Source organism: Corythoichthys intestinalis, chromosome 16 (assembly GCF_030265065.1).
Source record: "Corythoichthys intestinalis isolate RoL2023-P3 chromosome 16, ASM3026506v1, whole genome shotgun sequence".
Taxonomy (NCBI): Eukaryota; Metazoa; Chordata; class Actinopteri; order Syngnathiformes; family Syngnathidae; genus Corythoichthys; species Corythoichthys intestinalis.
The window spans coordinates 33,406,737-33,432,458 of NC_080410.1; the positions used below are offsets into that span (position 1 = coordinate 33,406,737).

A 25,722-nucleotide genomic window follows, 5' to 3' on the forward strand; every position below is an offset into this window, starting at 1 on the left:
TGACTAGCTTCTCCGGGTAGTTTCCCAAAACACGATATTAGCATTTTGTTTATTCATATTCTTTTAAACACTCTTTGGGTCATCTTCATTGCCTGCTATTTCTGAAACCAGACAAAGAATTTCTATCTACATTACAGCTTTCATGCTTTGAACACATCACCATTCATTTTAGTGCTTTAAAAAAATAAATAGGAAACCAATCCGTGAAAAAGTAACCTCTTTTTATTCCAAACTCTTTTTGTATTTGAGAGATGCAAACTATTTCACATTTCTCAAGAGAGAGACATATTTTGTCATCAATTAACATATGACACAAATAAATATTATGATATCATTTTCACAATTTTTGTTCAGTCACTATTGAGGTTCTCAAATGAGTAAGTAAAAATAATTATTATTGAAGGTGAGACATTCAAACGGCCACTTGATGGCAGCCCTTAGTTGTTGTCATCGTCCTCAAAGACATCTGCAACAGTCCTGTGGATTGAGACACAAAAAATAGATGCAATAATAAGTAAGATTAGGGAATGAGTTGATAACATGTTCATTTTGATTGACAGCAAAGACTTACTTGTAGATTGACCCAGTCACTTTGTCAAGGAACCCACCTAGAGGAAAAAGAATATTAGTTATGAGATCATTTAGGTGCTTATTATATATTTGCACTTAACAATGATTGCTTGCAATAAAGTCGTGTTGTTGATGATTGATTGCTATGAAGAAATGTTTTGATTAGGGTTGTTCCGATCATGTTTTTTTGCTTCCGATCCGATTCCGATCATTTTAGTTAGCGTATCTGCCGATCCCGATATTTCCCGATCCGATTGCTTTTTTTTTTGCTCCCGATTCAAATCCAATCATTCCCGATAATTTTTCCCGATCATATACATTTTGGCAATGCATTAAGAAAAAAATGAATGAAACTCGGACGAATATATACATTCAACATACTGTATTTGTTTATTATGACAATAAATCCTCAAGATGGCATTTACATTATTAACATTCTTTCTGTGAGAGGGATCCACAGATAGAAAGACTTGTAATTCTTAAAGGATAAATGTGACTTTGTATATTGTGACTAAATATTGCCATCTAGTGTATTTGTTGAGCTTTCAGTAAATTATACTGTAGCCATTTAACTGTTCTGCCCAAATGCATGATGGGAAGTGGAACCATGACAGTGCGTAGTGGCACCAATTCATATATCTTCTCTGCGTTGGGAAATAACATAGGGTGTTAAGAAAAAGATCAGCTACTACCTTTCTTCCCCACATTGCTTCCCACAATTACTCTAATAGTTGGGAGAGGGACTGTAAGGCTTTAGCCAATTAAAAAAATGTTCCAAAGACTGCCAAAATTCACTTTACTCATTTTACGCTGCCTTTTAGCTCTATGTATAGGTAAAACGCACTATCATAATTTGAATGCGACAATGCGTGAGTACATCGTGCAGTGCATGCGTTAATTGCTTTAAATATATTAACGTGATTAATTAAAAAAAAATAATTACCGCTGTTAATGCGATAAATTTGATAGCCCAACTTTAAGCCAAAACTAAAGACTCTGGATGAGTGTAAGGCATTTTGTCTGTAACGTTAAATACAAATAGAAGACGATTTAATAAAAAAATACATATATATTAAAAAAAGGCATGTCCGATATTTTTTTGCCGATTCCGATACTTTAAAAATGACGTGATCGTACCTGATTGATCGGGATAGTTTTGATGAATGATTGCAATAAAGAAATGTTTTAGTGATTGATTGCTAGAAGACATATGGATAGACATGTTTTGCTGTCAATAAAACTGCCTTATCATTTTCATCGGTTCAAACCAGCCTTCATTCCACAGGTCAACCTTAAGGACAAGCTGCAGACATTAAGAAATCAAACTGTCACATTAATACGTTGCCAAACGTATATTGCAACATGAAATGTTTTGACACACATGTATTTAAATCCATCAACATCAGTGGTGTCCAAACTATTCCACATAGGACTGCAATGGGTGCTGGATTTCATTCCTACAAAACAAGATGACATTTTTTTACCAATCTGGTGTCTCACAAGTGTAATCAGTTGAGTGCAGTCAGGTGCTGCTTGTTTTAGCACAAACTTCATTGGTTAAACTGTCTGTGCTCGATTGGTAGGAACGAAAACCAGGACCCACAGCGGCCCTTGCGGACAGGTTTGGACACCTATGATCTACATACACACACATGGACAAACAAGTTCGAGGGATGTCCCCAGCTTGCTTCCCCAATTCCTTATAAGGGCAAGACACCCATCTGTTGCTAGGGCCATCCCAGGTTTAGGTTAAGAACGATCTTGGAAACTATTGTGTCGTCTAGTATTGCATTGTATATTTCTGTCCCGTTCTCCTTGCAAGTTTCTCAAAAGGTTGAGGGCCTTCTCTCCTTATTTCATTTAATATTGATGAATGTCAGCCTAAGGATTTGTATTTGAACTTGATATTTTAATGGTCCTTCGAGCCGGATTGCAATATACCCGGAGTTCCAAGAGGCAGAGTCGACATCCAATCAAGTCCGTGCATGGCCTCGGTTTGCAAGGGTACTGCCCTCACCTCCGGAAGTGATCTCTCAGGAAATTCACTCACCCAAATGTACTGTATGAGTGGTACTATTTCCGCGGTTGACTTATTTTAAGGGCGACAGTGTCCTGTGTACACTTAAATTCCATGAAAGACAGAGTCGTTTATAAAACTGTAGGGCGCCGGTATCCTGTACGTACTTAAACTCTGTAAAAGACGGATTAGTTTATAAAACTGTAAAACCTTGAGAATCATCAACTATCACTTTTGTCAGCGTTTGCAGAGTTGTGTAATAGACACTAAAGTCACTTTTGTTTGGTTGTCACTCACCAGGTTGGCAAAGAGTCTGACAAGCGGGACATACGTGGCAGAAACTGCACATCTGTGAAAAGAAAAAGAAATATTTTAATTATTGGCATTAATTAGAACTGAAAAGGTAGTTAACATTAAATGCTTATCGACCAAATTCTTCTTCTATGTCAGGGGTGTCCAATCGGAAACGGGTAAAATAGACCTAGTATAAAAATGTATTGATTTATTTTAGGGCTGTCAAACGATTAAAATTTTTAATCGAGTTAATTACAGCTTAAAAATCAATTAATCGTAATTAAGCGCAATTCAAACCATCTATAAAAAATATGCCATATTTTCTGTTAATTATTGTTGGAATGGAAAGATAAGACACAAGACGGATATATACATTCAACATACGGTACATAAGTACTGTATTTGTTTATTATAACAATAAATCAACAAGATGGCATTAACATTATTAACATTCTCTTAAAGTGATCCATGGATAGACTTGTAGTTCTTAAAAGGTAAATCTTAGTACAAGTTATAGAAATTTTATATTAAAACCCCTCTTAATGTTTTCGTTTTAACAAAATTTGTAAAATTTTCATTCAAAAAATAAACTGGTAGCTCGCCATTGTTGATGTCAAAAATTACACAATACTCACTCATGGTGCTGAAACCCATAAAATCAGTCCGACCCAAATGCCAGCAGAGGGCGACAAAACGCCAAAAAACAAAAGTAACAAGTGGACATTACACTGTGCTGTCACTTCAATCTGTTTGAGCGTGGCCTGTGTGTTAAATGCGTCAAATATTTTAACGTGATTAATTAAAAAATTAATTACCGCCCGTTAACGCGATAATTTTGTCAGTCCCAATTTATTTGTATTTTTAAAATATTAACTCAATGGCTGCCATTGACGACGATGGACATCCAATCCATTTTGACTTTGACTCTGCCCTCCCAGTTGAAATGGATTTTATGTCCAGAATTGTCAATGGCATTGAATGAGTTTGGGTTTGCAAGCAACAAAATAATGCAGTGGTTTAAGGATACGGCAAAAAAAAAAAAAAAAAAAGAAACAAAACAAAACAAAAAATAAAATATATACAGTGCTTTTAATAATATATCTATTGATACATACAGTAAAAGCCAAAATTTGGACACACCTTCTCATTGATGCGTTTTCTTTAATTTCATAACTACTAACATTGCAAATTCTCACTGATGGTAATAAAATTATGAACGAACACTGGGGTTGGGACCTTCATTTGTGTTGCATTGGATGAGGTGTGTCCAAACCTTTGGCCTGTATTGTACACAACTGAAGAATATTTTGCAGAAAAACAATGAGAACATTTCCAGCAACATCAAAAAAGGCAAGGAAATCACAACCAAGCTCAATTCATTGCATTTTTTTTTTAAATATAAATTTATGAATGTTAAACAAAACACAACACAGTAGTACTAAAATTCTACATAGCTTCCCACATTGATTTCTACATATTGTCAGGTTTTGACCTCTGAGCTAATGGAGAGGCACTGTTTCAGTGACTATCACCATCTACTGTTGAAGCTGAGAAGTGCAAAAGAACGGAGGCTGAACGCAAGCTCTTGTGCGGGCTATATTACATGATATTTTCATCATTTGCTGAGGGCCGATAAAAAGCTGCCTTTACTGTTAATGCCAAGGGAGGGAGCCTTATTGTGTTACAATCACTCAGAGATCACTAAACCGAAACATCTCCAGCACTATGGGTGGGAAACAATATAGTTTGAGTTATGGAGTGTAGGAAAATGTGTGTACTAAGTGAGGATGTTGAAATTATCTGCTGATTTATCCTTTGTAGACTTTTCCACTCATTGAAATAATGAGGTTTTTCAAGGTTTTTCTGTACAGTGCCCTCCATAAATTTTGGCACCCCTAAAAAAGATGTGTTTTTTAGCTTCTAATTTTTTTTTTTTTAAATTCAAATAATATGGGACCTTAATGGAAAAAAAGAGAAAAATCCAACCTTCAATACAAGTGCATTCATTCAGTGGGGAAAAAAAGCCCACATAAAGAAAGAATTATTTGACATCAAATAATGTGTGTCACAATTATTAGCACCCCTGGTGTTAATACTTTGTACAACCCCCTTTTGCCAACAAAACAAGGTCTGGGGCCTGAGATGGCCATGGGAGGAGCTTGATTTTGTGTCTGGTGAACCATTTCTGTGTAGATTTGGCCATATGTTTAGGGTCATTGTCTTGCTGAAAGACCCAGTGACGACCCATCTTCAGCTTTCGGGCAGAGGGCAACAGATTTTGATTTAAAATGTCCTGGAATTTCAAAGCATTCATGATGCCATGCACCCTAACAAGGTTCCCAGGGCCTTTGGAAGTGAAACAGCCCCACAGCATCACTGACCAGCCCCCATACTTCACGTTGGGTATGAGGTGCTTTTCAGCATGCGCATCTTTCGTGGCACGCCAGACCCACTTACAGTGTTTGTTGCCAAAAAGCTCAATCTTGGTCTCATCTGACCAAAGCACGGTCCCAGTTGAAGCCTGGGACCGTGTGTATTTTTGTGTGAGACCAAGATTGAAATACACACAGCAAGCTTTTAGCAAGACAATGACCAGTGTTGTCAGTAACGCGTTACTGTAATCGGATTACTTTCTTCAGTAACGAGTAATCTAACGCGTTCATTTTTCCAAGCCAGTAATCCGATTAAAGTTAGTTTCCCTAGTGCCTGTGCGTTACTATTTTGTTTTTGCCTCATAATGTATGTAGAATGAAGAATACTGTAGTCATGTACGAAGAGCATTTCTCATCGGCGGGGAAAAAAAAAACGGGTCACGTGTATTACGGTGCTGTCTGAGGCTGTCTGCCACAGCGGTCAACAACATAGCATTCTGACGAGGCAGCGAGGCTAACAGTGAAAGGCAGGATATATACCGCAAATGGATGCATTTGCTCACTGGAAATACAGCCATTACTTCACATTTCTGTCCAGTAAAGATGACAAAAATATCTCCGTGTGTTTCAAACTTTACGCTGGCGGAAAAAGACTGTCGGCCGCTAAAAACTCTACATCCAACTCAACAAGGAAGCACTTGGAATTACAGGACAACGCAACAAAACTTGAAAAAGTCGAGAGGTAACAAGACAGCCAGCACTTCTACAGTTTGTAACCAGCCTTTATGCACATTTTATTGTCAGTGTTTGTAACCATAGGCGGAGTTTTACTTTTGTGGGGCTGGGGGCAAAGCATGTTGATGACTGAAACAAAAGTCAAAAGTTTGGACACACCTAAACGTTTTTACGTTTTATATATTTTTCCTACTATTGTAAATCCTCTCTGAATACATCAAAACTATGAACGAACATGTTGAATGGCAAAAAAAGTGAAATAACTGAAAACAGGTTTTATATTCTACATTCTTCAAAGTGTCCACCTTTGAGGTGTCCCCAAACTTTTGGCCAATACTGTATATATACGTATATATAAAACTGTTCAAGCTCAGTTCTTGTTGGTTGCGTTTGAAAGCTTAGGTTTACAGAAATTCTAAATACCCATCTTGCCTCCACAGGTGTAGTTTTGGCTTAGTAAAGCAAATGCTAGTGTCTTAGGTGCTAGTCACATGATCTGCTCGAAAAATGATTTTGACCCATTATGAAATACGTTGTAGGATTTTTGTTCATTTCAATAATTTTTGTTGTTTGTTTTATTGCTGTACAACTTGTATAGACAATATTTTAACAGCTAGGTCTTTATTTTAAATGGGAAGTTCAGAATTTTTGACATTAGGCTTTATCTTGGAGTTAGCGGGGGTTTATGTATTCGTTGGAGTTGATTTGAACAAATTCCGTGCAGTTTATCAGTTATTTGTTAGTTTCAGGGCTTCGGGGTGGCTAAGCTAGCGCGAGTCAATGGTGGTTGAAATCAATCCATCGACTAATTAAACCCCCACTAACTCAAAGATTATGCCTTACGTGAAAAATTCAATTACATGCGATATTTTTTGTTATTTTTATGTTGAGGCAGCAAAAGGAGAAAAATTGGTAAAAAGTAATTGATAGGTTACTTTTAAAGTAACTTAGTTACTTTGATGATAAAGTAATCGGTAAAGTAACTAGATTACTTTTCTGAGGCGTAATCAGTTATCAGTATTTAAATTACTTTTTTAAGTAATCTGTGACTACACTGACAATGACCCTAAACATATGGCCAAATCCACACAGAAATGGTTCACCAGACACAAAATCAAGCTCCTCCCATGGCCATCTCAGTCCCCAGACCTTGTTTTGTTGGCAAAAGGGGGTTGTACAAAGTATTAACACCAGGGGTGCTAATAATTGTGATGTCAAATAATTTTTTCTTTAATTGGGATTTTTTCCCCACTGAATGAATGCACTTGTATTGAAGGTTGGATTTTTCTCTTTTTTTTCCATTAAGGTCCCATATTATTTGAATTAAAAAAAAAATATTAGAAGCTAAAAAACACATCTTTTTCAGGGGTGCCAATAATTAAAGAGGGCACTGTATATACTGTACATTCAACAATATAAAAAATGAGAACATAATTCCACAGTGCTCACCTTGCAGTCGTCACAGTGCTCTGACTTGTCTCCTTCTTCGCAAGGACATTTATCACAGCTGTCACAGTGCTGAAAGGAGATGACGCGCCAAAAACAGTCACATACTGTATCATATAACAGAACCTATAGAGCAGGGGTCTCAAGCTCTATTTAACTGAGGGCCGCTGGCGAAAACCTGGGTGAATCTGGGATGCATTAACTAACCCACAAAAACAAATACTCATAATGTACAATGCTGGCCAAAACTATTGGCCAGCTCTGTAAATCGGCCCAGATAATGCTCAATTCTCCCAGAAAACGATTGCAATTACAAACGCTTTGGTAGTAATATCTTAATTAATTTTTCTTGCAATAAAAAAAAAACAAAAGAGAATGGGAAAAATATTCAAATCATTATCATTTTACCCAAACTCCAAAAATGGGCCGGACAAAAGTATTGGCACGCTTTGAAAAATCATGTGATGCTTCTCTAATTTGTGTAATTAACAGTACCTGTTACTTACCTGTGGCACATAACAGGTGGTGGCAATATCTAAATCACACTTGCAGCCAGTTAAAATGGGTTAAAGTTGACTCAACTTTATGGAGAAAAGAAAGAAGACAAAATAACTGTCTGAAGACTTGAGAAACAAAATTGTGATGAGGCATGGGCAATCTCAAGGCGACAAGTCCATCTCCAAAGACCTGAATGTTCCTGTGTCTACCGTGCGCAGTGTCATCAATAAGTGTAAAGTCCATGGCACCTGGTAGGATACGCAGGAAGACCCGACTTCTGACCTAGAGACATAAAAAGAGCCAGGCTGGAGTTTGCCAAAACTTAAATGAGAAAGCCCAAAAACGTTTTGGAAGAATGTTGAGCCAAAAGTAGAGCTTTTTGGGAAAAGGCATCGACATAGAGTTGAGAGGGGAAAAAAACCAGGCCTTTAAAGAAAAAACACAGTCCCCACAGTCAAACATGTCAGAGGTTCCCTAATGTTTTGGGGTTGCTTTGCTACCTCTGGCACTGGACTGCTTGACCGTGTGCATGGCATTATGAAGTCTGTAGACTAACAACAAATTTTGCAGCATAATGTAAGGCCCAGTGTGAGAAAGCTGGGTCTCCCTCAGACGTCATAGGTCTTCCAGCAGGGCAGTGACCCAAAACACACTTCAAAAAGCAACTAGAAAATGGTTTAAGAGAAAGCACTGGAGACTTCTAAAGTGGCCAGCAATGAGTCCAGACCTGAATCAGATAGAACACCTGTGGAGAGATCCGAAAATGGCAGTTTGGAGACGGCACCCTTCAAATCTAAGACACCTAGAGCAGTTGGCCAAAGAGGAAGGGTCTAAAATTCCAGCAGAGCATTGTAAGAAACTCATTGATGGATACCGGAAGCGGTTGTTCGCAGTCATTTTGTTTAAAGGTTGCGCTACCAAGTATTAGGCTGGGGGTGCCAATACTTTTGTCCGGCTCATTTTTGGAGTTTTGTGTAAAATGATAATGATTTTTTAAAAAAATTCATTCTCTTTTGTGTTTTTTCATTGCAAGCAGAATAAATGAAAATATTACTACGAAAGCATTTGTAATTGCAATCATTTTGTGGGAGAAGTTGAGCATTATCTGACAGAATTGCAGTGGTGCCAATACTTTTGGCCAGCACTGTATATTTAAAACAAGCGTCTCAATCTATATTAATAAAAATTTGAAGATTGGTAACAGGTGCAAAATAATGTACTGCGGGCCCTTACTGTCCTCAAGACTGCAAGTTTGACAACCCTGCTACAGAGTTTTAAAATTGGTACTTTATGGAGAACAAGCAATGCGAAGAAGTTAAAGAGGAATTGACATTTTTCCAGAGATTTTACTGAGGCTTACTTACATCACAGAATTCACAGTATGCACAGACGGAGCCCTTGTGATATTTTCCGTCGTTATCATCATCGTCGTCATCATCGTCGTCATCATCATCATCGTCGTCATCGTCGTCGTCATCGTCTTCGTCATCGTCATCGTCGTCGTCATCGTCGTCGTCATCGCCGTCGTCATTGGCGTCATCATCGTCGTCATCATCGTCGTCGTCGTCATCATCATCGTCATCATCGTCGTCATCATCGTCATCATCATCGTCATCATCATCGTCATTATCATCATCGTCGTCATCATCGCCGTCGTCATCATCGTCGTCATCATCGTCGTCATCGTCGTCGTCATCGTCGTCGTCATCGTCATCATCGTCATCATCATCATCTTTTTGGTGTTCGGCATCTTTTTCGCTTTCGTCATCATCATCATCATCATCTTCGGCATCATTGTCATCGTCATCTTCGTCATCGTCGTCACCACCTGCAAAAATGGTCAGTACGCACAAGCTTCTGGTCATCAACATACAGTGAGGAAAATAAGTATTTGAACACACTGCGATTTTGCAAGTTCTCCAACTTAGAAATGAGGGACAGGTTTGAAATTTTCATGGTGGATGCTTGTCTACTTTAGAGACAATGTAAAAAAAAAAACCATCCAGATATCACAATGTATGATTTTCTTAACAATTTATTTCTTTTATACTGCTGCAAATAAGTATTTGAACAACTGCCTATTAGCTAGAATTGTGAGCCTCAAAGCTCTGTTAGTCGCCTTTTAAAAACTCCACTCGACTTATTCTCCTAAATAAGAGAATTAGAGGTGGACTTATTGAGTTTGATGAGGCAGTTAGCTGCATATAAACACCTATCCACACCATACACCCCAAAGTGCTGTCTAAAGACACTAGAGACAGAATAGTAGACCTCCACAAGCCTGGAAAGAGTTACAGGGCAATTGTCAGGTGCTTGGTGATACAAGATCTACCGTTGGAGCAATTATTAGAAAATGGAAGAAGCTAAACATGACTCTCAATCTCCCTCTGACTGGGGCTCCATGCAAGATCTACCTCATAGGGTCTTGATGAACCTAAAAATTGTGAGGAATCAGCCAAGAACTACACAGGAGGAGCTGGTCAATGACCTGAAAGGAGCTGGGACCACCATTTACAAGGTTACTGGTGGTAATAGACCTCTGCTTGAACAGGCACATGTCCAGGCCTGTTTTAAGTTTGTCAATGACCATTTGGAATTTTGGATCATCCAGAGGAGTCATGGGAGAAAATTGTGATGTCATATGAGATCAAAATCGAACTTTTTGGTCTTAATTCCACTCATGGTGTTTGGAGGAAGAACAATGACGAGTACCATCCCAAGAACACCATCCCCACTGTGAAGCATAGAGGTGGTAGCATCATGCTTTGGGGTGTTTTTCTGCACATGGGACTGGACGACTGTACTATATTAAGGAGAGGATGACCAGGGCCATGTATTGTGAGATTTTGGGGACTAACCTCCTTCCCTCAGTTAGAGCATTGAAAATGGGTCGTGACTGGGTCTTCCAACATGACAATGGCCCGAAACAGACAGCCAGAATAACCAAGGAGTGAAAATTTCAAGCTCACCCGTCATTTCCAAGTGGGAGAACTTGCAAAATCACAGGATGTTCAAATACGTTTTTTCCTCCCTGTATATAGTATATACACATTTTCAACGTTCTGGAGTGGCCAAGTCAAAGTCCAGACTTGAATCCCATTGAGATGCTGTGGCATGACCTAAAGGCAGCGATTCATGCCAGACATCTTAGGAGTCTGACTGAACTATAGCAGTTTGTTAATGAAGAATGGGCCAAGGTTAGTCCTGATCGATGTGCCAGACTATCTGCAACTACAAGAAGTGTCTAGTTAAAGTTATTGCTGCCAAACAGGGGGAAACAAAATATTGAATGTGATGGTTCACTTACCGTAATTTTCGGACTATAAGCCGCTACTTTTTCCCCTTCATTTTAAATCCTGCGGCTTATAGTCTAGTGCCCCTTATTTGTTGATTTATTTGGGTTAATAGGTAACACTTTATTTGACAGCAGCGTCATAAGACCGTAATAATTGTGACATGACACTATAATGGGCATTACTGAATGCTTATGATAGATTTAATTAAGTGCCATCCAACTGTTAGGTTTTGTGTTTTTTTTCTAGTGTGACTTGTCCCTGTGATTGCCCATTGATTTCACCTGTTGTTCCTGCTCCTAGTGTATCCTCCAATCTGCATCCTCCTGTGCTCACCTGTTCCTCGTTGTGTCGTTACCCCTTGTCTGTGTGTGTATATAAGCTCCTGGTTTCTTTTCACTCCTTGTTGCGTCATTGTCAATGTCCTTGTCAAGTTCTCGTCAGCAGTATTCGCGCCTATCCAAGCCCTTGTGTTCCAAGTGAGTTTTTTGAAAAGCAGTCTTTTGTTAGTGACAGTTTTTGTTTGCCTCAGTGCCTTCTTTGGATTACCACAGCCTTTGTTTTGTACTTTGTTTTTCGTTGGTTTTAATCAAAGCATTTTTTGCCTCGCCTCCCTTTTTCCTGCATTTGGGTCCATACCACCTGCATGCCTGCTTACCCTGACACCAACAAATTATGCAACTAACTCCAGTCTTATGGCGTCTCTGTCAAATAAAGTGTTAACAAATACCATAACTATCAATAAATGAAACAACTGAAACATCAACTGGCGAAATAATTAGCACAGAACATGAATTTTAATTGTTATTTACATCTGTAGCGCTGTAATGCATGCTAGGAGGCATGTTGGACGACAACAGTGATGACAGCAGGTGGCAGCAGAGGTTGATTGTCCCCCCCAAGGGAGCAGTGATGGCGAAATGAAGCTTCTTGAAGCAATGAAGCTTTGCAGCCAATTTTTTCAAAGCTTCTTGGTGGTTCATTTGGTCTTATGACAGTCGTATGATGCCGCTGTCAAATAGTGTTACCGGTTAAAATCTTTTGGTGTAAATTTCCCATAATACAGTGAGGACAGCTGTGGCTTATAGCCCAGTACGGCTTATCTATGAACAGTTGACGTTTTTGTGTCAAATTTGGTGGGTGGCGGCTTATAGTCAGGTGCGCCTTATAATGCAAAAATTACGGTACTTATTTTTCCCCCTTCTGTCGTCGTTTGCATACTATCCTCATTAAAATATGAAAACCTATAAATGTCTGGGTGCTTTTAGTTAAAACATACACTGTTTTTTCATCTGTGTGATTTTGACAAAGATCAGCTCACATTTGATGGTGATTTTATCCAGAAATGTGAGAAATTCCAAAAGGTTCAAATACTTTTTCATACCACTGTATCTCCCCAGCGATTCCCTTGGTTATTGTTGAGGTAATTATCGAGGTTTGATTGATTAAATATTTGCTTGATTGATTGATTGAATATTTGCTTGTGCTCATATATACCATAAATAATACATATTGCCATATTTTTCTTACTAATATAACCAGTAAATGATTATTGCTTGGTGTTACAAAGAGTAAGAGAGGGTCGGGATGACAACTGCCTTGCTTCATGGCCGCATCATTGCGTAACTAGACCTTCCGAGGCATCTTCAGCACCTGGCGTCTGGACTTCCGTCCAGACCTTCGAGGACAATTTTCCATCCGAGGACATCTTCCATGGCCGCAGCGTTGCATAACTGAAGTGTCTGGGTCATTTTGACTGTTTACATGATTGTTTACATGAGCCCTTGCCTACACACGTGTATTTACTTAGTTCCACCTACATGCACACACATATCCAATCGAAAGCCACATGGGTGTCTCCAGCTTGCTCTCCCACTCCCTTAGGGCGACACCCATTTTTTAGGACAAACCCCTAAATAAAATACCAAGGAGGATTTTTTTTCTTTAGATCAATTTTGGTGACTGTCACTAGTCACTCTTTTGCTCTCCTTGGCCAAGAAAACTGAGTGTCTTCTCTCCTTATTTTGGGGTAATTTTACAATGTCTACCTAAGGATCTATTTTTGAACTTGACAGTTATACATATTTAGATCTTCTGCAGTATAATGCACGTATGAGGTCATTTTAGAAGGGACAATTAAAAAACGAGTTACCACATATATTTTTACAATTCTTGAGTAAAAACAATGTTACAAACAATATTAGTTGTAAGCTGTAAGTACTAGAGAAATGCTACTTTTAGTCATGTTCACATTTTGTGTACGCTTGATTTATTTCATGATTTCAAGTACATTTAAAGACATATGCACAGTGGTGATTAAACTTTTTGATCACACATGTTCACAGTCAACAAAAAGAAAAAAAAAAAATAGAAACCATTTCATCTCTTGACAAGTTGACATATAACAAGCGCTTAGATATTTCTCTCTTTTCCCAAATACTCTCTCCCAGAAGGCTGGGCAGGAATTCCTTATAATTTCTTGTAATAATTCATGGAAAAACATGCCCTCATAAATATATTCCAGATTAGTTCACAATCATTTTTAATGTTGTTACAGTGCTCCAAAAGCATTTAGAGGTCACAAAATGCTAAAACATTAAAATAACTTTATGTAATGATTGTAAGTTTCCAAAAAAAAAGATTCAGTGAATGCATTGCTACGTCACAATTTGCTGTTTTTCTAGTACTTGAAAAACAAATTGCCTCTATGTTCAACAGTAGCACTGATGTTCTACAGAGAAAGAGAGCGATTAAGAGATCTGAAGAAAGAGAGAAAATTGTATTTGCTGGCCGTTGGGAAGTTAAAAAGATGATTCGAAATCAGACAGGAAATCAGTAGAAGTTTATAGGATCAAATCATGGTGTTTAAAAATCTCTCACTTTTTGATCGTTTTGTTCATTTTTCAATCAATAAATTTACAAAGCGGCCCTCCTGCACCTCCTCTCTGCTTAAATCTCCCTTGGTCTACTGAGTGGGAAAATTCAACCCCTAACAAGTCTCTCTTTCTCTGTAGACTCACATAAAATGGACAAAAGCACTAATTAATCTAAACCTACAATGATCTGAAAAGAACTACTATTTCCACTAAATCAAAAGATGAGAAGAAGAAAAAAACGTTGCTTATGCAAAAACAGGCTCAGATGTAAAATTGTCTTTTTTTTACTTTCAATCTCTCTCTCAAACAAATGCTTCTGCAGTCCTCAAGTTCATATCTAGTGTACTGTACGAAGAACTTCGGACAGATGGGCTTCAGGTGGGCCAGTTCAATCCCCCCAGAGTGCTCATAACTCTATAGTTAAGTAGGGAAAAGGACACAGTGTCAGACAGAGAAGAAAATTGGAGAGCAAGAAAGTGGTGGAGGAGGGGGCTTTGACAAAATTGTATATGTTCTAAAGACAACTGACAGAGATGATCAGGTTGGTATGATATTAACGAGGGAGGAGGGGCAAGGGTTTATTCCCTCCCCTCCGCCTCGTTTGAAGTCATGCATTTGAACATCACACTGTAACGTCACACTGATTACCCCTTTCATGCAGAAATTATGATTATTTTTTTCAATGTATTTATTTATTTACTTTCATATTGGACAGGGGTGTCCAAACGTAGGAATCATTTCATTTTGAAGGATCGGCATCAGGTACAAAAAAAACAAAAAAAATCAGGTTTTTAATTGATGGCTTAAAGGCAGTGAATAATTTAAGGCAGGGGTGTCCAAACTTTTTGCAAAGGGGGCCAGATTTGGTGTGGTAAAAATGTGGGGGGCCGACCTTGGCTGATGTCCTGTACGTAGAACAATATATATAAGCAAATTTTAGCAAGCCATTCTGAGTGTCACATTTGCTTTATTATTTTTTTTTTAAATGAATAATTTCAACAATCTCGCAACTAGCCTTTGTAGCGTTCTCTTTCGATTCCCGGGCTCTTGCGAAATACTGCTGCTGTGAAATAGCTACTAACTAGCCTCAAGTTGCTTCAATTTCTCGCTATGTATCTTCCCGGTAATCTTGTCGTACATGTCAGCGTGTCTTGTTTGGTAATATCACCTCACATTGAGCTCTTTAAAAACAGCGACTGTCTCTTTGCAAATGAGGCAGACACAATTGTCGCGTATTTTAGTAAAGAAATAGTCCAATTTTAAAGCGTCAGCCATCGCAGTCAACTTTTTTTTGTTAATTGTCGCCATTTTAGAAAATTAGGAGTAAAGTGTCACATGGGGTAATGTTGCTTAGAGTGCTGCTGCCTTTTAGTGGGTAAATGAGGAGCAGCATTTAGTGTGTAAGCTATTTCATATGCTGGTAGCAGTACTGCTGACCAATTAATTAAGTCTGTGTGCGGGGCAGACGTTATTGATTTTATGACAGGCTGGGGGCCTGGTGAAATTTGACCACGGGCCGCATTTGGCCCCCGGACCGGACTTTGGACATGTCTGATTTAAGGGCTACAAGCAACAAAATGATCCAGAGGTAAAATATTGCAACATATATGTATTCATATTTATGCTACTGAAACAAACTTTGCAGAAAAATGAGGAAATATCCAGTGACGGCAAAAAAAAAAAAAAAGTCAAGAAAATTACAAGTAATTCAGTTAATCACATTGGATTATTTAGGGCTGTCAAACGGTTACATTTTTAATCGAGTTAATCACAGCTTAAAAATTAATTATTCGTATTTAATTACAATTCAAACCATCTCTAAAATATGCCATATTTTTCTGTAAATTATTGTTGGAATGGAAAGATAAGACACAAGACGGATATATACATTCAACATACTGTACATAAGTACTGTATTTGTTTATCATAACAATAAATCCACAAGATGGCATTAACATTATTAACTGCTAAAGGGATTCACGGATAGAAAGACTTGTAGTCCTTAAAAGATAAATGTTAGTACAAGTTATTGTAATTTTATATTAAAACTTCTCTTAATGTTTTCGTTTTAATAAAATTTGTAAAATTTTTAATCAAAAAATAAACTAGTAGCTCACCATTGTTGACGTCGCCGAGCGGTGACGTCTACACGGGCTTCCTGCCGTTCTTCCACAGTGTCTTTAACTACGTAAGGTAGTGATTGAAATTAGTGATGCAACGATTAATGGATTAACTCGAGTATTCGATTTGAGAAAAAGATTCGAATTAAATTTTACTGCTTCGAGAATTCGTGTAATTAAAGTGGCGTTGTAATGGTTTATTTTGATAGTGTTTGCATTTAGTTTTATTGATTTGGGTGGATACAATGACCTCCAGTCTGCCTTATTTCACATGGCTGAATTCAGCTGCTCCATGTTAAGACCAACATAAGCCAAGTTTTTGTTTGAGCTAATTTTTTTAATGCATTCGTAATTTACATTTTTTGGTATACTTAGCCATTTTTTTTGTGGGAATATGAGTCTGAACTATTTGTTAATAGCATTGTAAAAAAAAATCGTTTGCAAATTATAGCATTTAAGCTAGCGGACTTTAGCCAATTGTTCTTTTGTTGTGCATAGATCCTCATTTATTTATTTTTTTATACTGTTTGAGGCTCAGCTTAGGTATTTTAATTTTTTATGTTCCATATACGATTACTCGATTATTCGAACTAACTACTTCATCGATTAATCGACTACTAAAATAATCGATAGCTGCAGCCCTAATTGAAATACACCACAAGGTGTCAATGGCGAGTTTTAAATTACTTAGAAATCAAGCCAATGAGTGTGTTTTGTCCCTCGATTGACGCCGTAGTTCCCTGTTTAATGGTTCATACATTGTACACGGTCATTTGAGTCCTGGCTTCACAACGTACGAGACTTCTGATAGTTTGTTTATTGTGACTAAATCTTGCCATCCAGTGTATTTGTTAAGCTAAACGAAATGTTTGAAGCGTGACCAAAGTCTGAGTAAGTTTTATGTGTATTTTGCATCGCTATTTTGAAAGGGAATGAACATTATTTTTTTGAGAGATAGGAATTTTATTTTTGTTGTGCTTTCACTAAATGATTCTTATGTTTGTTGTGAAGGAGTTGCCAAAGCATATGCCAATAAACAGCGCGGTCCAATGAACACCTGTGTCCACTCGCCTTTCTCTGCCTCTTAGCTCTCAATGTGCAAAAAACGGCATCATTGTAATCTGAGGCAATGCATGAGCGGGTCATTCCGCGCATGCGTTAAATGCGTCAAATTTTTTAACATGATTAATTTTAAAAAAATAATTACCACCCATTAACGCGATACATTTGACTGCACTAGATTTTTTTTTTTTATGTACTGTACTTTGTTTATGTGAACTAAATTACTGCATTGCTACATTTTTCCATAATTAATTCCAACATCTTAGCCGCTTTCGCACTGTAAGAACTTTCCGCAGTTTCTAAAACCTTTTAGGGGATGATGAGGTCATTTTGCGCACATGTGCAGAAGTGGGTAGTAACGCGTTACGTGTACTCCGTTACATTTACTTGAGCAACGTATTGAGAAAAATGTACTTGTAAGAATAGTTTTACTCAGCCATACTTTATACTTTTACTTGAATAGATTTGTGAAGAAAAAAACGCGATTGTTACTCCGCTACTTGGGGCTACACAAGAGTCAAATTTTTCCTCTTTATTCTACGTATTAGAATTATTATGTTTTTGCCAGTGATGCCAAGAGTAGCTCTATCAATTTTACCAATGAGACGTCACAAGAACAATCACATGACTACATTATACCAATCACACGCAAGCTTGCCGTTCCATGATGTCGCCAGAGTGTTCAATCATGTGGTGCCTTTAAAGCACCGTAAAAAAGGAAGTATTTAACATAGAGTGCTGCCCTCAACATGACTCGAAAGCGTGGATTTTCACCTCTCTCCCAGTTTTATTTGGCACCGATTGACCACGGAAAACCGGAGATATGATCCTTTTAATTTCATAATGGTAACTATGAAGGAACTACTATATTCACTATTCAAACTATTTTCTCCACGAGAGGGCACTCATGTTCTTTGGACAAATAATGCTTCATTTCTGTCATTTTTTTTCTCTTGCCGGAATTCAATTCAATTTTTTTTTTCTTCTTTGTGGTTTTGTAATGGGTTATTTACAGTATCATTATAACATTATAACAACAGTTCATATAACTTTGTGCTGAGTAAAAAATACCATTGTTTAAAAAAAAAAAGTTTCATCAAATACTTTTTACTTGTACTTTAGTACATTTTTTTTGGATGACTACTTTCACTTTTACTTGAGTAATATTATTTAGAAATAACACTACTCTAACACTAGAAACTTCAAGTTCTGGACAAATTACTCTGGGTCTTTACTGTGTGGAGATACAGATCTTAGCCCTGCCCAGGTTGCTTTGGGGACATTTCGGGGACAATATAACGTTCCTTCCTGTTGATTTGGGGACATTTGGGGGGGGGGGGGGTGTCCTTGTCATGTCAGGTCATTTGGGGGCATTTGGGGGGCGTGTCCTGGTCATATCAGGTCATTTGGGGACATTTGGGGGGCGTGTCCTGGTCATGTCAGGTCATTTGGGGACATTTAGGGGACCTGTCCTGTTCATATCAGGTCGTTTGGGGACATTTGGGGGGCGTGTCCTAGTCATATCAGGTCATTTGGGGACATTTGGGGGGGTGTCCTATTGATATCTGGTCATTTCCTGTTGATTTGGGGACATTTGTTTTTTTTGCCATTGGAAATGAATGGGAAATTTGGACGTCCATGGCCATCAATGGCAATGACTTACATTCGTGTCAATGGAATCCAAGTACATTGGCATCAATAGAATCGACAAACATGGCCGTCAATTGCATTAAACAAAGTCAATGCCATTGAAAATGAATGGGAAGTTTCGACTTCCATGGCCGTCAATGGCATCGACATCCATATGCGTCAATGGAATCCAAGTACATTTTCATCAATGGAATTGACATACATGGCCGTCAATGTCATCAGTCCAAATTGGCCTCAATGCAATGTTAATGCCATTGGAAATGAATGGGAAAATTTGGACGTCCATGGGCGTCAATGGCATCTTCTTTCACATGCGTCAATGGAATCGGGACACTTGGGGGACACGTCCTATTGATATCTGTTCATTTCCAGTTGATTTGGGGACATTTGTTTTTTTGCCATTGAAAATGAATGGGAAATTTGGACGTCCATGGCTGTCAATGGCATCGACTTATATATGTGTCAATCGAATCCAGGTACGTTGGCATCAATAGAATTAACATACATGGCCGTCAATGGCATCTATCTAAATTGGCTTCAATGAAATGCAAATGTCATTAGAAATGAATGGGAAATTTGGACGTCCATGGCCGTCAATGGCATCGACTCACATATGCGTCAATGGAATCCAAATACATTGGCATCAATAGATTCGACATACATGGCTGTCAATAGCATCAATGCGATGTAAATTCCTTTGGAAATTCCATTGGAAGTGAATGGGAAATTTGAACGTTGCATCCCATTTAAAATGAATGGGAAAGTTTTTGGCAAATTTCCGGGGAACTGTAATTTTTTCTGTATGCAACTTTAATGCCCCTCACCGTCCCGGAAAAATTTGCGTTTACAGGCGAACGGGAAATGTTTCGGGGTCGTTCGAAAAATTCTCTGCGTCCGGTCTTGTCGATGCTTGAACGGTGCCGATCAGTCAAACGGTTCTAGCTGTGCGGCGCGCCGAAGAAATCCCATTTCCAAAGACCCAGATAATGAGTAAATTTTTGGCTAGTTTACCCACCTCTGCACATGTAGGAACTAGGGACCAGGAACCCGAATTCCGAGAACCATTTCAGCTCCTACTCTGAGGTAGAGACTTTCAGTGGGGCCGTAGGAATTCGATTATGTAGGTGTTCGCTGAAATCAGCAGCTACGCCCCTTCCATACTCGCGCGTCTCAAGGAGCTGCCATGTTTTAAAAAAACTACCCTGTACTAAATCTGTGCGCTCTTGCAGTCTCGTCGTTAGACGCTAGATTTGCTCGTGGATGGAAACTATTTGCTTCAAACATGCAAGAATTGCCGCTGTGTCCTCAACGGTTCTTTTTGTTGTTTTCCGTTCAGCTTAGTTTACAGGTGGGTGTGGTGAGTAAATATTACGTCACTGGCGCAGACAGCAATGTCACAGCAGTTCGTATCAGGCGCAGTACCCATGAGCGAACACAACTGCCTGGCGAAGGATAGTTCCTATCACTACTGGAGAGGCTTAGAGTTATAGGACTAAGTACTCAGGTTCCTACAGTCCGAAAGCATCTATTTGTCAGGTTTTGATGCCTGAGGCACTGTTTAAGTGAATAGCGTACCGCACACTACACGTCACTTCTGCTCATTAATATTCATGATGTTAGCAACTGTTGCTAAGGGAGCACACGCTCGCGTTTGTCCCTCATGCTAGATGCATGTAAATAGTCTACGAGCGAGATGTTTACTGAGCTAAACCTGCCAATTCTGTCCAAAAATGATGTCCCTGGTGCCAAATTCACTGGCAAAGATGTGGAAGAACATAAAAATGTTTAGTTAAAGAGATGGCTTCAGTGTCGAGGGCTGAAAAAGAGCCGACCTGATCCACACCTTTTTCCTTAAGCCACTGACAATGACGTTCTCCTGTTTCAACAAGCTAGCCTTTACAACAGGGTTCACTAAATCCGGACCTCGGTGCACTTTTCCTGTCGTGTTTTTCACGTCTCTCCCCTAACACACCTGAATCAAATGATTATGTCATCAGCAACCTCTCCAGAAGCCTGTTAATGATCCTGATTATTTTGATTCAGGTGTCTTGGAGGAGGAAGACATGGAAAACACGACAGGAAAAGTGGCACCGAGGTCCGGATTTAGTGAACCCTGCTTTACAACCATATGCCCTGTCTTTCTTATATATTATATTCCCTGGCTGTCTTACGTCTCTGAACGTCCTTGGGGGTAATTTATACAGTCAGTTTTGTGTAGCGATCGCAAATGCTACTCAATGACAGCCAACAAACACTTTTAATTTTTAGCATTAATAACAAATCTTAATTCTATTAATTTATTTACACTTCCCCCTTACTAAAGTTGTTTCTTTTCAACAGACAAAGGTAACAATGGTGGCAGTCAGATAACACTTTAATTTTTTTTAAAGGTCATTCATTGTCAGACAGAAGCAGCACGGCAAAACGCCACGCTAAAAAATATGCAAAAATATCAGAATGGTTTTCCTCTTCGTCCTCTGAAGGACTATAACCCCCAACAAAATGTTTAATGCATATGAAATGTGAATGGCGTTAAACTGGTCTTTTGGACGTCCGAGCAAGTAGATCCATTCTCCACATTTTTTCCTTTGAGTTTTTTGGTTTCGGGAAACATATGAAGAAAACATCCTTCATATGTCGTAATGTCTAGAGTCGTTTCTACAAGTTCCATAACAGCAGTGTTTGATCGGCATTAGGGTTGTTCCGATCATGTTTTTTTGCTCCCGATCTGATCCCGATCATTTTAGTTTGAATATCTGCCGATCCCGATATTTCCCGATCTGATTGGTTTTTTTTGCTCCCGATTCAATTCCAATCATTCCCGATAATTTTTCCCGATCATATACATTTTGGCAATGCATTAAGAGAAAAATGAATAAAACTCGGACGAATATATACATTCAACATACAGTACATAAGTACTGTATTTGTTTATTACGACAATAAATCCTCAAGATGGCATTTACATTATTAACATTCTTTCTGTGTGTCATTCTATCCACGGATAGAAAGACTTGTGACTTTGTATATTGTGACTAAATATTGCCATCTAGTGTATTTGTTCAGCTTTCAGTAAATGATACTGTAGCCATGCCCAAATGCATGATGGGAAGTGGAACCATGACTGTGCGTAGTGCTACCAATTGATATATCTTCTCTGCGTTGGGAAATAACAAGGTATTAAGAAAAAGATCAATTGCGACCTTGCTTCCCCACATTGCTTCCCATGATATTTGTAATCGTAGGGAGAGGGATTGTAAGGCTTTAGCCAATTAAAAAAAGGCTCCAAAGGCTGCCAAAATTCATTCTACTCATTTTACGCTGCCTTTTATCTCTCTATATAGGTAAAACGGCGCCATTACAGATTGAGCCCGACAATGTGTGAGTGGGTCGTGCAGTGCATGCATTAATTGCGTTAAATATTTTAACATGATACATTTTTTAAAAAAATTAATTACCGCCGTTATCGGGATAAATTTGATAACCCTACCTTCAGCCTACACTAAAGATTCTGGATGAGTGTAACATATTATGTCTGTAACGTTAAATACAATTAGAAAATGATTTAATTAAAAAATATTTATATATATATATAGGCATGGCCGATATTTTTTTGCCGATTCCGATACTTTGAAAATGACGTGATCGGACCCGATCGATCGGCATCCCGATCGATTGGGACATCTCTAATCGGCATGTTTGTTTTTGAAAGATTACCGGAGAAAACAATCAGAAATATAATGGATTGTATGCGAAGGCGTGTGTATAATGGCAACATCACGGTCTAAAAATAGCATTCAAGCGGTACGCTATTGCTCTATCAAGTGTCGAAGCTGAGAACAGAATGTAGGCTGAATTCAAACTTTTAATGTGGGCCATATTCAATGATATTTTCAGCATTTGCTGCCGGCCAAAAAAATACTGGGCAGCAGGGCAGCAGTGTCCGTTTGGACACCCCGGTCAAATGTAAAATGTAAACAATCCGACTACTTCTAATTGTCTTTTAAGAAACTAATCCTGTAATTCCAGGAAGAAGGAAGTGGTCTTACATAACATGAAAAGGGTCTTTTACAGGAACAAACACATTTACTAACCTTCGTGATCGTCGTCGTCATCATCATCGTCGTCATCGTCGTCATCATCATCGTCGTCATCGTCATCATCATCGTCGTCATCATCATCGTCATCATCATCGTCGTCATCATCGTCATCATCATCGTCGTCATCATCATCGTCGTCATCATCGTCGTCGTCGTCATCATCGTCGTCGTCATCATCGTCGTCGTCATCATCGTCGTCGTCATCATCGTCGTCGTCATCATCGTCGTCATCATCGTCATCATCATCGTCATCGTCGTCGTCATCATCATCATCGTCGTCATCATCATCGTCGTCACCACCATCGTCGTCACCACCATCATCATCATCATCATCATCATCGTCATCATCATCATCAGCCACCAGTCCGTTCTCCGAATGGAATGGCAGATCCTGTGCCTTGGCCACAGGAGCCAACGGAGTGTGAAAGGTGCAGAGTAGCGCCATCAGCAGCGCAAGAATCAGACTTCTAAAGGACGCCATGTCCAAAAACAATATTGGGCCAGGTAACAAGGGATCAATCTAGATTCCCAGTTGGAGTTCAGGCCTACAAATACACACACCCTAACAAAGTCCGACCGGCTCTCAAGTACCCACTACACAGTGAAGAAGTGACACCAGCTCTGATGGCATGGAATTAACAGACTCCAGCTAATGGAAAATATCCCAGTTCAGTTCCAAGTGCGTTATCCCAGTTTCGCCACAACGGTCCTTGGATTGAAAAAAATCTTCGATTTGAATCTCAATTTTCAGTCAGCACTTTTATGAGAGCCGTAAGTGTCTGTTCAGTGTTAGAGACACTGGCAGTAGAGTGAAAAAGCGTGAGACCAACCCATGGGGTAAGATGATAAGACAGCATTGGTGGGGGGTGCTTTAAACTGACTGACAGGGGCAAATGTTGGTGGGCAGGCTTGTATCCGTAAGCTACTCAGGGTACAGGGGACTGATTAAAGGGAAGAGTGGCATAAGGAACAGGTGAAGCTCACTGGCTTTCTAGAGTTATAGTAAAACCTGTCTTTTCGAGATGAAAGCGATACATAATAAAAGCGTGCAGAGAAATTGATTGGCAGCTTGTCAGTCAAGAATTTTGTCTCCGATTTTTTTTTCTATTTAAGACAAACTGGCTTCTTGTAAATCAGATTAGAAGTACAAAATGCATAGAATTATAGGTGTTAAATAATGTATTTCTTGTTGTTGTTTGTTCTTCTCTTCTGTCTGCTTCCTTCCTTTCTGTCCCAACATAACCCCTTCCTGTTCACTGCTTTCTCCTAATAAATAAAATTTAATGAACAACCGAGAGGCAGGGGCTGGGACAGACAGTGGCTCGGCGGAGCGTCAGTTTGAGCCCAAATTTTTTAACTCCAGCAACTTTAATATACGCTATTGGAGCTGGAATGACCGAGGACAGCAGGAGAAAGCCCAGTTGAATGCCGCCGAGGATCTCGTAATGTGGGGTGGAAGTTTGGCGAGGCTCCCTTAAGCTCTGCTGCTAGATAACACATTTCTCGTATGCTAAACCTTTGTTAATATTTTTCTAATCATTATATGAATTGTGATTTATTGACCTGTTTTGCATATGCACCAATCGTTTTAGATAAAACAAGAAATGGAATCATGTTGTCCAAATGTTTTATTGTGATCAATATCTGCAATAAAAAGAATGACACACTATTTTTGTTTATATGTACATACCTTGTAGTATTTCCTTGTAACAACAAAGTCCGTGTCAGCCCTTCTGCATTTGGCAAATGCAACATAATTTGTAATTTCACATCATTTTGGTCACTCAAGTGGCCGGCGTATCAATCTACACCTCACGTCAACACGGGCTGACAGTTTGTTATAATTTTGTCCATGAATGATCAACGAAGTGATGAGAACAATCATACCATCTCATCTACGTCTTATCTACGTCGTGCTGAATCCATTTTTGGAGATTTTGTGAGTTCCTCTGCTTTAATTTTGTAGTTTTAACTTTGTCAACACACTGCTTACTTCAACCGCAATTCATATTGTTCTTTCTAAACCGGAAGTTCTGAGCAGACATTGTCCAAGATGGCGCCGCCCATATTTTGCTCAGGAAGCTTTTTTATACTCAAGTACCTAAAGGTATTGCTAGGTAGAATTACTGTAAGAAGTAATTTTTTCTCAAAAAGTTACTCAAGTAAATGTAATGGAGTAAATGTAATGTGTTACTACCCACCCCTGATATTTGGAGTATATGGGGCGGAGCTACGACAGGACGCTCGCTGAGTACGTAACCAACATACCTTATTAGGTTAAAACTGACCACGCCCTGAGCACTAACATGTGGCTACAGCAGTGGTTCTTAACCTGGGTTCGATCGAACCTCAGGGGTTAGGTGAGTAGGTCTAAGGGGTTCGGTGAAGGAAAAGAAAATCAGAGCCCTATTTTTGTGTGCTGATTAAATCTAGGCAAAGTGGCTTTTTAGATCAGGTTTTGGACTGGTTTGCTCCCAATTTACAGGCTTAATCAATTTCTTTTAACTGCTAGCCCTCAATCTGATCTGGTTTTCTCAGTGGAAGGTTAAATCGCAGTTGGTATGAGGGAATGCAACAGACCAATGGGCCGCGTGGACTCAAATTTTGACCTGTTTATAAAACATGCTGTCAAAATGAGAAGAATTTTGAACAGGAATTTGCAAAATGATTAACTTTCTAGCTTAGATAT

At 38.9% G+C, this 25,722-nt stretch overlaps 1 protein-coding gene across 1 annotated transcript; it reads right to left on the bottom strand.

Moving 5' to 3' along the window:
• Positions 1-317: 317 nt before the first annotated feature.
• Positions 318-23,849, bottom strand: LOC130904559 (protein starmaker). The gene is made up of 6 exons (XM_057817403.1): positions 23,028-23,849; positions 9,297-9,760; positions 7,438-7,506; positions 2,885-2,936; positions 572-608; positions 318-477 (listed from the first exon to the last, which is right to left on the bottom strand). Exons 1-6 carry the CDS (start codon positions 23,512-23,514, stop codon positions 438-440), a joined length of 1,149 nt encoding a protein of 382 aa, XP_057673386.1. The 5' UTR covers positions 23,515-23,849; the 3' UTR covers positions 318-437.
• Positions 23,850-25,722: the final 1,873 nt, after the last annotated feature.

Excerpts from the sequence above, each read along its gene's own strand:
- LOC130904559 (XM_057817403.1), bottom strand. The coding sequence starts at position 23,514 with ATGGCGTCCTTTAGAAGTCTGATTCTTGCGCTGCTGATGGCGCTACTC. Across the intron at positions 9,761-23,027 it reads TGACGACGACGATCACGAAG|GTGGTGACGACGATGACGAA; the intron begins GTTAGTAAATGT and ends CCATTTTTGCAG. Across the intron at positions 7,507-9,296 it reads CATACTGTGAATTCTGTGAT|CACTGTGACAGCTGTGATAA; the intron begins GTAAGTAAGCCT and ends ATCTCCTTTCAG.